This window comes from Ornithorhynchus anatinus, chromosome 6, assembly GCF_004115215.2.
Source record: "Ornithorhynchus anatinus isolate Pmale09 chromosome 6, mOrnAna1.pri.v4, whole genome shotgun sequence".
NCBI classification, from domain to species: Eukaryota; Metazoa; Chordata; class Mammalia; order Monotremata; family Ornithorhynchidae; genus Ornithorhynchus; species Ornithorhynchus anatinus.
In genome coordinates, this window is record NC_041733.1 from 22,339,380 (window position 1) to 22,353,381 (window position 14,002).

Genomic DNA, 14,002 nt, shown 5'->3' on the forward strand with positions numbered 1-14,002 from the left:
GGCACAGAATAAACGTTAGTTTATTATTTCGGAAAAACCGTAACAACGCCAGCATCTTAGTTTAGATTCCAGCAACAGTTCTTTCGATGAACCAAAAGACACTTTCCAGACCCCTCAATCCATTTCTCCGATTCCACAGTTTTGGACTCTATGAAGCCATTTCCAGGAAGGATAGCTCTTCATTCGCCTCCTCTTCTGGCACCTGGAGAACAGAAAGAACTAGTTCCCTCGGCCGGAGGGTCATAGAGGACAGACTGAGGCACGGTAACCCTCAAAGGAAAACCTTTGGGAACTTACTATCTGGCGCTTGGGTCTTGTCCTGTTCTAGACCTCGGAGACTACCTCAAACATGCCCAGAAGCCATTTTTTCCAGCTCAGATTAACTCCAAAGGCAAAAAAGAGAGGAAGAGACAAAGAAAGCTTGGGAACTTTGAGTCCCCATTCTTCCAGGTCAGATTAGAGCAATAAACCTCCAGCCTGCCCTTAAGGTATTCATCATTTCCATCAGGCTTCAATGCCTCATATTCACCATCAACCATCACCGTCAATGGTATTTACTGAGCATTTACTCTGTGCAGAGCACTGTACTAAGCATTTGGAGAGGACAATACAACAGTTGGCAGACATATCTCCTACCCATATCAAGCTTACAGTCCAGAGGGGAAGATGGCCAGTAATATGAATAAGCAATTTATAACATAATTTATAGGTACAGACTTGAGTGCTGTGCAGGGAGGGTGGGGTGAACATCAAATGCCCCCAAATCACAGATCCAATTGCATAGATGACACAGAAGGGAGAGGAAGCCAGGGAAAAGAGGGTTTAATCGGGGAAGGCCTCTCAGAGGAGAGGTTACCTTAAATAAGACTTTGAAGGTGGGGAGAATTGCGGTCTCGTGTAGTTAACAGACCGCAACCCTTCAGACCACAATCAGGTTCCTTTCTGGATCTAAACGACACTGAGGGTATTATTATAATAATGAACACTCAATCAGCATTTTCACTCCTACCTAACCGCTCTCTCTTCTCCCACTACACTCCAGCTCGCATTCATTTCTCTCACACTAACCTACTCACTGTGCCTTATTCATTCCCGCTACTGACATCTTGCTCACACTTGATATCCTACCCAGAACTCCCTTCCACTTCAAATCTGAGTCGGGGTTGAAAGTAAACTCGGTCCCCACATCCATCTCCTGCTGTCCGTTCGTAGCCAGTAGCACCGAGTACAGAGTTGAGGGGGCCCAGCTTTCTGACCTTAGGGATGAGGTCTGTGATTGCCTGGTGGTGACAGACATCTCTGAGCTTACCGGTGACTTGCCAGATGCCCAAAAGGCAATAAAATAGGTACTGATGCTGGAAAAAGCTCTGATGGGAGGAAATGGACCTGGAGTATATGTTATAACCTAGAGAGGCAGGGGGGTTCCCAGGCTTCCCAGGGATTATGGGAGCAGAGCAATTTCTCTAGGATTTCGAATCCCCTTTCCTCACACTATATCCCACGCACAACTTCCCGACTACAATCCTACACCCATAACAGGCCCTTGGTTCTGTTGAGAGCTCACCTCCTCCAAGAGGCCTTCCCAGACTGAACTACCCCTTTTCCAGAGGCTCTGTTCCCTCTCTGCTCTCCTTCCACCCTCTGCTCCCTCCCCCTTCCCCTCCCCGCAGCTAAGCCCCCTTTATCTCTGCTCCTCCCCCTCTCCCTCTCCCTCCCCTCAGCACTGTGCTCATTTGTATATATTTTTATTACCCTATTTATTTTGTTAATGAGATGTCCATCCCCTTGATTCTATTTATCGTGATTATGTTGTCTTGTTTTTGTCCATCTCTCTCCCCCAGTTAGACTGTGAGCCTATCATTGGGCAGGGATGGTCTCTACCTGTTGCCGAATTGTACATTCTAAGCACTTAGTACAGTGCTCTGCACATAGTAAGCACTCAATAAATACTATTGAATGAATGAATAAATGGTTGACTAGGATTCAAATGCCCATTCTTGAAACAGGTCTGCAGAGAATGAGCTGAAAGAAAATGAGTACCTGCATAAGAACCATACTCTAGTGCCAATATTGCACTTTGAAAGGGGAAGTGAACTTGAGTCAGAGCTGTATGGTGGTGGAGCTTCAACAGGATGGAGAATTTGAAGGGATGTGGATTCATAAGGTATGACTTCTTGGGGAGGAAATCCTTCTCACCCAGTCTCCCCAGTGGGAGTCTGGAAGAAGGCCAAAAAGGTTCTAATCCCGACTCCACCTCTTGCCTGTTGTGTGACCTTGGGCAAATCGTTTAGCTTCTCTGTGCCTCAGTTCCCTCATCTGTAAAATGGGGATTAAGACTGTGAGCCCTATATGGAAAAGGGACTATGTCCAAACTGGTCAATTTATATCTACCCCAGAGCTTCGCACGGCGCCTGGCATACAATAAGTGCTTAACAAATGCCTTATTTTTTTAAAAAAAGATTAAAAAGGCACAGGCCATCACCAGAGCCCAGTGGGATTAGGAGCAAAAGAGATTAAGAGAATGAGGATAGAGACAAGATGGACAAAACAGGAAAAGCCTAATAGCTTTGGCCCACAGTACAAATTCCATAGGGACAAAGGCCCCCATTCAAATCCCCTATTCCTTCGGCACCCTTGGCTGTGTGAAGGCTTATTCTCTCCAGGGCTGGAGTGGCCCACCAGGATCTCTGGAAAATTCTAGTGGGCTGGTCTCCTGTGTGGCCTGATCTAGGGGCTGTTGATGGCCAAGAGGACCTTCCTCAAAGGTTTTGGAGCCTGCTTAACTGAGAACGAACAAAACAGCGCTATTCAATCTAGGAACAAAAGAACCATGTTGGTGGTCAGAAAAGCTAATAGTGCAGTTGTAAGATCCTTGAGAAGCACATTTTGAAGACAAGTCAACTTAATTCTGGTCCTCACCCTGGGGTTAAGGAGCAGGAGGTGGAGGACAGTGGGCCAAAGGAAGCTAAAAGGGAACACTGTGTTGCATGATCTAAGTACATCGGGCACTGTTAAAAGTAAACAGCACAGCTACTACACAACGAACACAGGAATGGGACAATGTCCTATCCGATTATTCAGTTTCTACCTCAGTACTTAGCACAATGCTTGACACCGAGGATGCTTAGCACAATGCTTGACACACAGAAAGCTCTTAACAAAAACGATTATTATTATTACTACTAAAGCAGGGTGATATGGCTAAGGCATACTAAGGGGCAGAATTACTGCTTCCAAAGTGAATCTTGGTCTGCTCTCAGGCAGGGGCATCGATGAAATGCTTCAAACATTTTTGGTCTGAGATCACTTATATTAGATACTTTGTAACCTCGTACCCTCCTTGTAGAGAAGCAGCACGGCGTAGTGGGTAGAACATGGGCCTGACAGTCAAATGGTGATGGGTTCTAATCCTGGTACTGCCACTAGCCTGATGTGTGACCTTGGCCAAGTCACTTCACTTCTCTGTGCCTCAGTTTCTGCATCTCTAAAATGGGGATTGAGACTGTGAGCCCCAGGTGGGACAGGGACGGTGTCCAAACTGGTAAAATTCTATCTAGCCCTACGCTTAGTACAGTGCCTGGCACATAGTAAGCACTTAACAACTACCACAATTATCCCTTTCTCTTCCACCATCCACTTGCCCCTCATTCTCTCCTCTCCCTCACTACTCCGTTCACCTGCTTTTCTTAGCCTTCCTGTTCCTCACTTTTATGCTTTCAGTCTCACAGTAACTGAGATTGCTGCCTCAAATGCTGCTTTAAGTGAGGAGTTTGCTTTATGGCCACTTTAAGGTGGATGTAATCAGTCATTAGCTGAAAATGAACAAGCCTGAGGGCTGAATTCAAGAACCACAACTCGGATCCACTGAGCACAATTCAAGAACCACAGTTCTAAAAATCACGTAATAATATTCCTCTGCTGGCAGCAGTGCACGCCACCACTAGCGGGGAATTCTCTCCAAAAAAGATATGGGGGGATGGAGGGTAATCCCCTGTCTACAACAGGAAGGGGATGATTTAGGAATGTGAAGGACAGAAACAAGTTTGCTGAACCTAATGGAGAACAGATCTATCCCAGGCTCTGCTTCCCAGCATCAAGACCGAGGGATTTTTGATGGTCCGATAATCACCCGCCAACTATTAGTTGCTTTTATGAAAACATATTTGACTGAATTATGGAACCCAACTGGGGCAGCAAAATCTTTAATCAGTTGGCCTCCGTCAGTTCTGATCCGTTACCAGCTCCGCCCCAAGAGAGATCAGACTATTAAAAAATAGTACCTTCAGTTGTAGATCTTGTTTCCTCCCTGACATGGTTCCACTCTGAGCCAGACCCATAACTTTCCAGTTCGGTTTTCAACCTGTACCAAAGAGAAGAGAATAACCCACATGAACATATGCCTCGGCACAAGAGAAAAGGCTTGGGCCAGTTCCCTCTATTTCTGCCAGCCTGTATTCTGAAAACTCGATCCAAAAATAACTGCCACTGAATGTGTCTTGCGCTCTGGGGCCGGCCCATGGAAAAGCTCAAGATGAGGAAAGAAAATAATAACTTTAATTGGTATAGTCTTTTTTCTTCCAAAGCACTTTCACATTACCTATCTTATTCGCACTTAGCAAATACGGTAATTATAATTATTATTTTGTTCTCACAACATCCCCGCAAAGTAGCGAGAGGCAGGCATTATTATTCCTATTACTCAAAGGGGAAACTGGGGTATAGAGTTTTCAAAGCCTTGCCTAAGGTCAGGTCATTTGGCAGGCCTGAAAACAGAGTCCGGGTCCTCTGACTCCCAGACCCATCCCCTTCCAAACCATGTTGCCTCCACAGTGAGTATTTTACGATTCTTTGGGTCAGGGGATAACAGAAGCTCTTACCCGGTTTAGCAGTTGCAGCAATGTTTAACAAGCACGAGATTTCCTAAACCTCCACCATGCCAAGTCCCAACAGTCGACAGAGATGCACACTAAATGTAACACACACCCATAAACCTGCTCCCCGTGGAAGTTAGGTTTGGTTCAGTTAGGTGCTGGGTTAAGTATGAGGCTCCACAATCCACAGGTTCAGCTCAGACTGGACCTTTGATTCCGGATCAGAAGACTAAGGGTTTGCAACCTTTATTGAGCGCTTACTATGCGCAGAGCACTGTACTAAGTGCTTGGAATGGACAATTCGGCAACAGATAGAGACAATCCCTGCCCAATGACGGGCTTACGGTCTAATCAGGGGAGACAGACGGACAAAAACAAGACAACATAATCACGATAAATAGAATCAAGGGGATGGGCACCTCATTAACGAAATAAATAGGGTAATAAAAATATAAGGACCTGGATTCTAATCCCAGCTCTGCCATGTGCCTGCAGTGTGACACTGGGCAAGTTACTTAACTTCTCTGTGCCTCAGTTATCTCATCTTTGAAATGGGGATTAAATCCTACTCCTTCCTATTTAGACTGTGAGCCTCATATAGGACAGGGACTGTGTCCAGACTAACTTGTATCTTCCCCAGTGCTTAGAGCAGTGCTTGGTGCATAAGTAAGTGCTTAACAAGTACCATAATGACTATTATTACCACCTCAGAGTGAAGAGTGGAGTCCAATATAGGTCAGGCCTTTGAGCCTAACTCACCTTACAAGCTATTTCCCCCTTCCATAATCTGGGGAATTCAGGTGGGCTCCCCTTTGGCTCTGCACCCCTTATTTCAGACTAAGTTTGAGTTGGGGGTACTACTGCATGGAAGTTGGACACTGACTTGACCTGGGTTAGGCTTGGTCACCCTGGGGTCAGGCTCAGATTGGGTGGGCTGGGACCAGGTCCAGGAGCTGTTTCTCAGTTTCTAATCTCCCGAATGTAAGCAAGCAGACAAGGAGCTGGTGTCTTCTTCCCTTTGCCCCTCACCCTTCCTCAACCCAAGAGCTAGTTTGGCCTTGGGCCTGTCGCCCTTTCTCAATTCTTCAGAGATCCTGCAGGCAGCCCTCAGGGTTGGAAAGACCAGAAAACGTCCTTGAGAGGGGTGTGCTCAGAGAGCCTACCAATCATATGATTATAATGCTTCCCAACTACGTTTGTGACATGGAAAGAAGGTGACGGGAACTTTTCAGTTCAGAAGTACAAGATACAATGAGTTATGGAGTTATACAAAATGCTTGTTTATTTGTGATGCCTGCTTACTTGTTTTGATGACTGTCTCCTCTCCCCTTTCTAGCCCGTCGTGGGCAGGGATTGTCTCTCTTTATTGCTGAATTATACTTCCCAAGCGCTTAGTACAGTGCTCTGCACATAGTAAGCACTCAATAAATATGAGTGAATGAATGAAGATATATTTTCCCACATATTTACATGTTATAAAGTTAGGATCCATCCAGAACTCATCCTGCTATGAAGGCCAAGCATTAATAACTGTAGCATTTGTTAAGCACTTACTCTGTGGTAAGCCCTGTATAAAGTGCTGGGGTAGAGACAAGAAAGAAGCAGTGTGGCTCACTGGAAAGAGCACGGGCTTGGGAATCAGAGGTCATGGGTTGGGCAAGTCCCTCAGTGACCTCATCTGTAAAATGGGGATTAAGACTGTGAGCCCCATGTGGGACCACCTGATCACCTTGTATCCTCCCCAGTGCTTAGAACAGTGCTTGGCACATAGTAAGCACTTAACAAATACCAACATTATTATTATAATCAGATCCCACATGGGGCTCATAGTCTAAGAGGAAGGAGAACAAGGTATTGAATCCCCATTTTATAGGTGAGGGAACTGGGGCACAGAAAAGTTAAGAAACTTTCCCATGGTCACATAGCAGGGACATGGGGAAGCCTGGATTATTCAATAGTATTTATTCAATAGTATTTATTGAGCGCTTACTATGTGCAGAGCACTGTGGGGATTAGAGCACAGGTCCTCTGATGCCCAGACCCATACCATGCTGCTTCTCCCCATCACCACTCATTCCACCCTCCTTTAATCCTGGTACCTTTCCAGCCCCTCCCTCTAGTCTCAGTCTCCTCTATATTTTCGTGACCTTTAATGATGGCCACTGCTTCCCCTTTTCTCTGTAATGCAGTGCCTCTTCCCCTACTGGCTGAAGCGACTGGGATAGATATAAGGTTAGGTCAGGATGGTGGTGCCCTCGTAGGCCTCCACAGCCTCCGCCTATCCCTCCACCCCCCTACCTCCATACTGCCCTGTTTCATCCCTAGGCTTCCAGCTTTGGTCTGGACAGAAAGGCTGGGCTGCAAGTCAGGGAAGGGGTAGAAGATGGACATTTCAGCCACTACAGTTACAATTAAAGTTAAAGAAAAGAAAAGCAATTGTAAAAATCACAGAGGGCCCTGGGGAGACACAGGAGGTGTGGATGACTTTGGAGGGCAGCACGGGGTGGGCAGGAAAGCTACCAGGAAAAAGCGGAGGGAACTGAAGAAGTAGAATGAGGCTGTGTAAAATGCTGGGTGGGAATTTATTAACACGCAGTGTTAGCTGCAACTCTGGGGCAAATACTCAAGCAATACAGTTCATATGTGTTAGCTCACTGTGGGCAGGGAATGTCACTATTTCTTCTTGTATTGTATCTTCCCAAAAGCTTAATACAGTGGTCTGCACACAGGAAGCACTTAGTAAATACAAATGAATCAATTTCTATGTGATCGTTGTATTGTGGAGGGGCTGTGGACTCCTTAAGCACTTTGATACTCACTCCACCCCCATAGCAGTTACATAAAGATCCTTATGCTCTACAATTTCCCCCATCCAAAATTTTTATTTTATTTTGTCTCCTCCTGTTAACTGTAATATCCTTGTGGGAAGGGACCAGAGACCTCTACCAACTCTGTTGTATTGTACTTTCCCAAGGGCTAAGAACCTCCTCCTCCAGGAGGCCTTCCCAGACTGAGCCCCCCCTCTTTCCCTCTGCTCCTTCTCCCCTCTCCTTCCCCCCACCTCCCGCCCTCTGCTCTTCCCCCTTCCCCTCCCCTCAGCACTGTGCATATTTATTACTCTATTTATTTTGTTAATGAGGTGTATATCTCAATGATTCTATTTATCTTGATAATGTTGTCTTGTTTTGTTTTGTTCTGTTTTGCTTTGCTATCTCCCCCCGTTTAGACCGTGCCTGTTATTGGTCAGGGATTGTCTCTATCTGTTGCCGAATTGTACATTCCAAGCGCTTAGTACAGTGCTCTGCACATAGTAAGCGCTCAGTAAATACCACTGAATGAATGAATGCTCTGCACACAGTACACACTCAATAAATGCCACTGAATGATTGACATCTCCTTCCATAGCCAAAGTCATCTGGGACTCAAGTGATCAGGCCAATCCATTGTTTTCTTGCATTAATCAAGATGTCAGTAGGAAATTATTAATTTGAGATGGGCAGTTGGCGCTTTGAAATGTCACATAAATTGACTCCTGCGGAAGTGGCATGCTGAGCTGATGTTGTTCCCAAGGAGTAAGCACCTTAGTCAGTAATCAGAAAGTTTGAGAAGAATGGACCCAAGACTGAGAAGCTGACAGAAAGGCTAGATGGTGCTTGCTGGGGAGGGACAGGAATGCTGATAATGTGGATGGGTACTGCTTACAAGGGAAACCCACCCTATACCACCTAGTAATCTAATAATATTTAATGGGGGCATCGCTAGCCCCCAAAATGGCCCGACCCCCACTTACCTCTGGTATTTCTGCTGCAACTCAAGGTGGTGACGGGAGGCTGCCTCCAGAAACTCTGTTGCTTTCTCATTTTCTTCTTCAAATAGGTGCCTGGGGGACAGGAGGTAATTAGGCCTCACGTTCAGAAAACTCCACCATCTCACTGATTCTTCCTCCAGAACATCTCCCAGATCTACTCCATCCTCTCCATTCAGTTAGCTCCCTAGTCCAAGCTCTGGTCCTATCCCAGTTCTTGCTGGACTTCCTGCCTCTAGCATCTTTCTACTTCAGTTGAAATTCCACGCTGTTTACCTTCTTGCAGCATCACTTAGCAAAATCTCTCAACTCCTCAAAAAGTCTCAAATCGTTTCCCATCTCCCTCCACATTAAACAGAGCCTCCTTACAATGACCTTTAAGGCTCTCCATTTTACACAGCAGCTCCTCCCTAGCCTATAAGCTCATTGTGGGCAGGGAATGTGTCTGCTATATTGTTATACTGTACTCTCCCAAGCACTTAGTAGTGCCCTGAACATAGCATGTGCTCAATAAATACAAGTGACTGACTGGCTCTCTTCACTCTCTTCTCCCCAAGGCATACTCTTGGCTCTTCCCAAATGAACCATCTAACTGCTTCCCATTCTCAACTCTCCTGCCTCTGACCTTTAACTCATGCTATTCCCCCAACCTGGAATTTCCTTCTTCCCCAGGTCCACTAAAGAGACCACGGTTCTCCCCAACTTCAAAGCCTCAAAAATTCCACCTACTCCAGGAGACCTTCCTCAATTAATTCAAGGGACCTCAGATGCATTAAACCAAGACCCAACCTTGGCATTTGCATACCTTGGTCCCGATCTCAGTACTCAGTATGCATTTAAATATATATATATACACATATATCTATACATTCAATTGTTCGTTTGGCTAATGTGAATGTTCTGCTTTCTGTTTAATACTTGTTCTTTCACCAGCTTTCACTACAGAAAATTTTTGCTTGCCTCTTGCATTAGACTGCAAGGTCTCTAAGGGCAGGGAAAGCATCCCAGTGCTTAGAACAGTGCCTGGCATATAGTAAGCGCTTAACGAATACCAACGTTATTATTATTATTATGTCTTGTTATATTATGTCTTGTTACAGTTCTACAATAGTCCCTTGGCTCCCTCTAGGCTTGCTCCCTGCCGACTTGTTGGCTCTGAGCAGCCACAGCCCTGCTGCTTCTCTGGGGGCTTTAAGTTCTTTAATATATGACTCTGTTAGATTCTACTCTCCCAAAAGTTTAGTACAGTGCTCTGCGTGCAGTAAGTGCTCAATAAATATGATTAAGTGCAGCTACTATTGGGCGTAGCTGGTATTTGTGGTTTCACCTCATTCACGCGGCTTTCTCCAACAAATCTCCGTACTTGACTATTTTTTCTATCTTAAATTACCTTCATGTCTGCCTTCTCCCATAGCCTGTAGGCTCCTTGTGGGGAGGGTTCGTGTCCAACAATTCCATTGTGTTGTACTTTCCCAAATGTGTTCTGCACATTGTAAGTGCTCTATTACTTTCCCAAATGTGCTCTGCACATTGTAAGTGCTCTATAATTACTGTTTAATGATTAATTCCCTCCTAAGGAATTACTGTACTCTCCCAAATGCTTAGTACAATGGCTAGCCGTCAGTAGGTGTCCAATAAATGCTACTGATTAATTGAGCTCTTTCCCTTTTCACTAGCCAGCTCTGCCACTTGTCTGTTGTGTTACCATGGACAAATCACTTAACTTCTCTGGGCCTTAATTAGCTCATCTGCAAAATAGAGATTAAGACTAAGCCCCCCTTTTCCTCAGATCCCCCTCCCGTCCGCATCGCCCTGACTCATTCCCTTTGCTCTACCCCCTCCTTTGCCCCGCAGTACTTGTGTATCTATGTACACAGCTATAATTCTATTTATTTATATTAATGCCTGCTTACTTGTTTTGATGTGTATGTATCTACCATTCTATTTATATTGATGCCTGTTTACTTGTTTTGATGTCTGTCTCCCCGCTTCTAAATTTTAAGCCCAGTGTGGGCAGGGATTGTCTCTCTTTATTGCGGAATTGAACTTTCCAAGCGCTTAGTACAGAGCTCTGCGTACAGTAAGCACTCAATAAAATACGACTGAATGAATGAACAAACCCGCAACCTTGGAGTCATCCTTCACTCTGCCCTCTCATTCACCCCACATAATCCAATCCTTCACCAAAGCCTGCTGGTCTCACCTTCACAACATCACCAAGATCCGCCTTTTCCTCTCCGTCCAAACCACTACCCCGTTAGTACAATCACTCATCCTATCCTGACTGGATTACAGCATCAGCTTCCTTTCTGACCTCCCAACCTCCTGTCTCCTCCCACTTTAGACCATACTTCACTCTACTGCCCAGGTTATCTTTCTATGTAAACGTTCTGGGCAGGTCACCCCCTGCTCCTCAAAAATCTCCAGTGGTTGCCTATCAACCTCCATATCAAACAAAAACTCCTCACTATTGGCTTTAAAGCTCTCCATCACCTTGCCCCTTCTTACCTCACTTCCCTTCTCTCCTTCCACATCCCAGCTGGCACACTCCACTCCTCTGGTGCTAATCTTCTCACTGTCCCTCTTTCTCGCCTGTCTCACGTCAACCACTGGCCCATGTCCCACCTCTGGGGAATGCTCTCCCTCCTCAAATCTGCCAATCACTCTTCTCCCCTTCAAAGTCCTACTAATGTCTCACCTCCTCCAAGAGGCCTTCCCAAGCTAAGGCCCCCTTCTCATCAGCCCCCTCCCTTCCGGGTCACCTCAACACACTCCCTTTGCCCTCCCCACCCCCGCCAGCCCGCCCCACAGCACTTATGTATATGTGTAAATAACTAGAATTCTATTTATATTGATTCCTGTTTTCTTGTTTTGTCCTTGCCTCTCCTACCAATGTCCAACTTGTTCACACCTTCCCACCTGCCTGGAACTCCCTTCCCCCTCGGGTCTGATAGATCACTGCTTCTTACATCTTTAAATCCCTTCTGAAATCCTATCTCCTTTAAGAGGCCTTCCATGAGCACTTCATTCATTCATTCAATCGTATTTATTGAGCGCTTACTGTGTGCAGAACACTGTACTAAGCACTTGGAATGTACGATTAGGGAATGCAGAACTCTGCATTCGGATGGTCAAAAATACTTTTGATTGAAAGAAAAGATGGTTTAGGTGGAGGTGAAAAGCCTGTGAGAGAAGATGCAGGAGAAGAGAACTGCAGGGGCAGAGAGAGTGGTGAGATGAATAATAATAATAATGGTATTTATTAAGCGCTTACTGTATGCCGAGCACTGTTCTAAGTGCTGGGGTGGATACAAGGTAATCAGGTTTTCCCACGTGGGGGTCACAGTTTTAATCCCCATTTTACAAATAAAGTAACTGAGGCACAAAGAAGTTAAGTGACTTGCCCAAGGTCACACAGCAGACAAGTGGCAGAGTCGGAATTTGAACCTGTGTCCTCTGACTCCCAAGCCCGGGCTTTTTCCACTGAGCCACGCTGTTTCCCAATGAGGGCGAACTACAGAGAATTAGAGAATCCAGTTTGCGCCGAATTCAACAAAGCCCCTTCACTAATCCTTATCTTCATTTGGTAAAGGACGGGAGCAGAGAAAGTAAAGGTCTATTAGATTGGTAGAGCCAACTTCCAGAATCTTATAAATCTGGAAAGGACCGTGCAACTGGGCCTCGTCAACAGAGGGGAGAAAACCCCCTTGATAGGTTTAGCTATCCTTTCTGTCTCTTCTTTACAGTAAGCTTCCTCTTGAGCTCATGAGGTAGGGCTGGGAGGTATGTGTAAGTGCCTCTAAAGAGAGGTTCTCAAGAATACAGCCTGTGTACAGAGAAGCAGCATGGGTCCGTGGAAGGAGCATGGGCTTGGGAGTGAGGGGTCATGGGTACTAATCCCGGCTCCACCATTTGTCAGCTGTGTGACTTTGGGCAAGTCACTTCCCTTCTCTGAGCCTCAGTTACCTCATCTGTAAAATGGGGATGGAGTCTGTGAGCCCCACGTGGGACAACCTGATCACCTTGTATCCCCCAGTGCTTAGAATAATGCTTTGCACATAGTAAGTGCTTAACAAATGCCATCATTATTATTATTGTTACAGACCTAATTGGACTTCCAACTTACACAGCAGCAATGGCTTCTTCACTCCTTAAAAAGAGCCCTTCACTGTCAAATGCTGCACCAGGCTGGGAGAGTGTTTCCAACTGCTTCATAATGTCTTCTATTTTCTTCTGAACTACTTTCTCTAGTACATAAAAGCAGAATAGGATGTGGGGTTAAGGGGGAAAAAAACCCACATTTTTCTTTCTTAAGGATCTCCTGGTTCCCTCAGTACTCTCTGAAAATTTATTTGTAATGTATTCGAATCGTACTGTACACAGCTTCGGACTTCTAATCCCTGGAAAGAACTTGGCACTGTTTAACAAGCATTCTCTTTAATAGGGGCCCAACTCCTTACTGCTGAGCAGGCTCCTCACTAATTTGTCATCTGGCAAATTTTAAACCGCCTGGCAATTTCAGAAAGTTCTTCCATTTGGGGCAGTGTCAGAGTGTTCGGTATATTTCAAAAATGCTGCACACTCTTTAGTAGGTTGCAAGAGGAAGGTGGAGAATGGATCAATGTGAGTTAATAATTACACAAAGAATATTCATTGCTGTTCTGGTCCTATTCCTTGAGCTGGGTCACTCTTTCTACTTGTTTAACATCAGCCGTCCTGAAGGGTCCTATTGCAGTTGTTGACCTCCCACATTTCTAAAGAAGTTAATCCCTCTTTTAGCCTAGTCAGAGAGTTCTTGTTCTTAAAAGATTTCTTGGCTAGGAGATTTACAGAGACATTAGGGTTTACAGTTTGCACCGAATTCAACAGAGCCCCTTCACCAAACCTTACCTTCATTTAGTAAGTGTTTTTTGCTGTCCTCAATGTTACTAATCTCTCTGGCCAGACTTTCTGAGGTCTGAAAAATGAGAAAAAGGCACAAAACTCAGGTCAAATTCAACTGGCCACCCTTTGATACTATCAGGGCCTAAAATCTTCACTTGCAGATCTTTAGATTGCAGCCTGAGGTGTTCTGACAGCTTCCCTTCCTTTCTCTCCATTTTCAGGGTTGCCCTTACAAGGTTTGGGGGAAGAATTCAGTTTCATTCAACCCTGGCCTCCAAAAAGAACTGAAAGTTCCTAAACAGGAATGAAAAGACCCCAGATTGGATCTTTCTGGACCGCTAGGTCTTCAAAGCTTGTCAAGCTCTCTAAACTCCATTCCGATTGTTCCTGTCCCTATTAAATGAAATCTTACTTTTTTTTCAGATGATTAAGGGAATGTAGA

General features: G+C 45.3%; 1 protein-coding gene across 1 annotated transcript in view; it reads right to left on the minus strand.

Annotated features, from left to right (window-relative positions):
* Positions 1 to 14,002, minus strand: part of LOC103169537 (synaptonemal complex central element protein 1-like) — a 34,831-nt gene continuing 20,829 nt past the window's right edge. Inside the window, exons 9-13 of the mRNA XM_007665059.4 lie at positions 13,567 to 13,633; positions 12,803 to 12,923; positions 8,662 to 8,751; positions 4,281 to 4,360; positions 1 to 202 (exon numbers count right to left, since the gene is read on the minus strand). Of these exons, the coding sequence (XP_007663249.2) occupies positions 180 to 202; positions 4,281 to 4,360; positions 8,662 to 8,751; positions 12,803 to 12,923; positions 13,567 to 13,633 (381 nt within the window). The 3' untranslated portion in view covers positions 1 to 179. The remainder of the gene's footprint in view (positions 203 to 4,280; positions 4,361 to 8,661; positions 8,752 to 12,802; positions 12,924 to 13,566; positions 13,634 to 14,002) is intronic.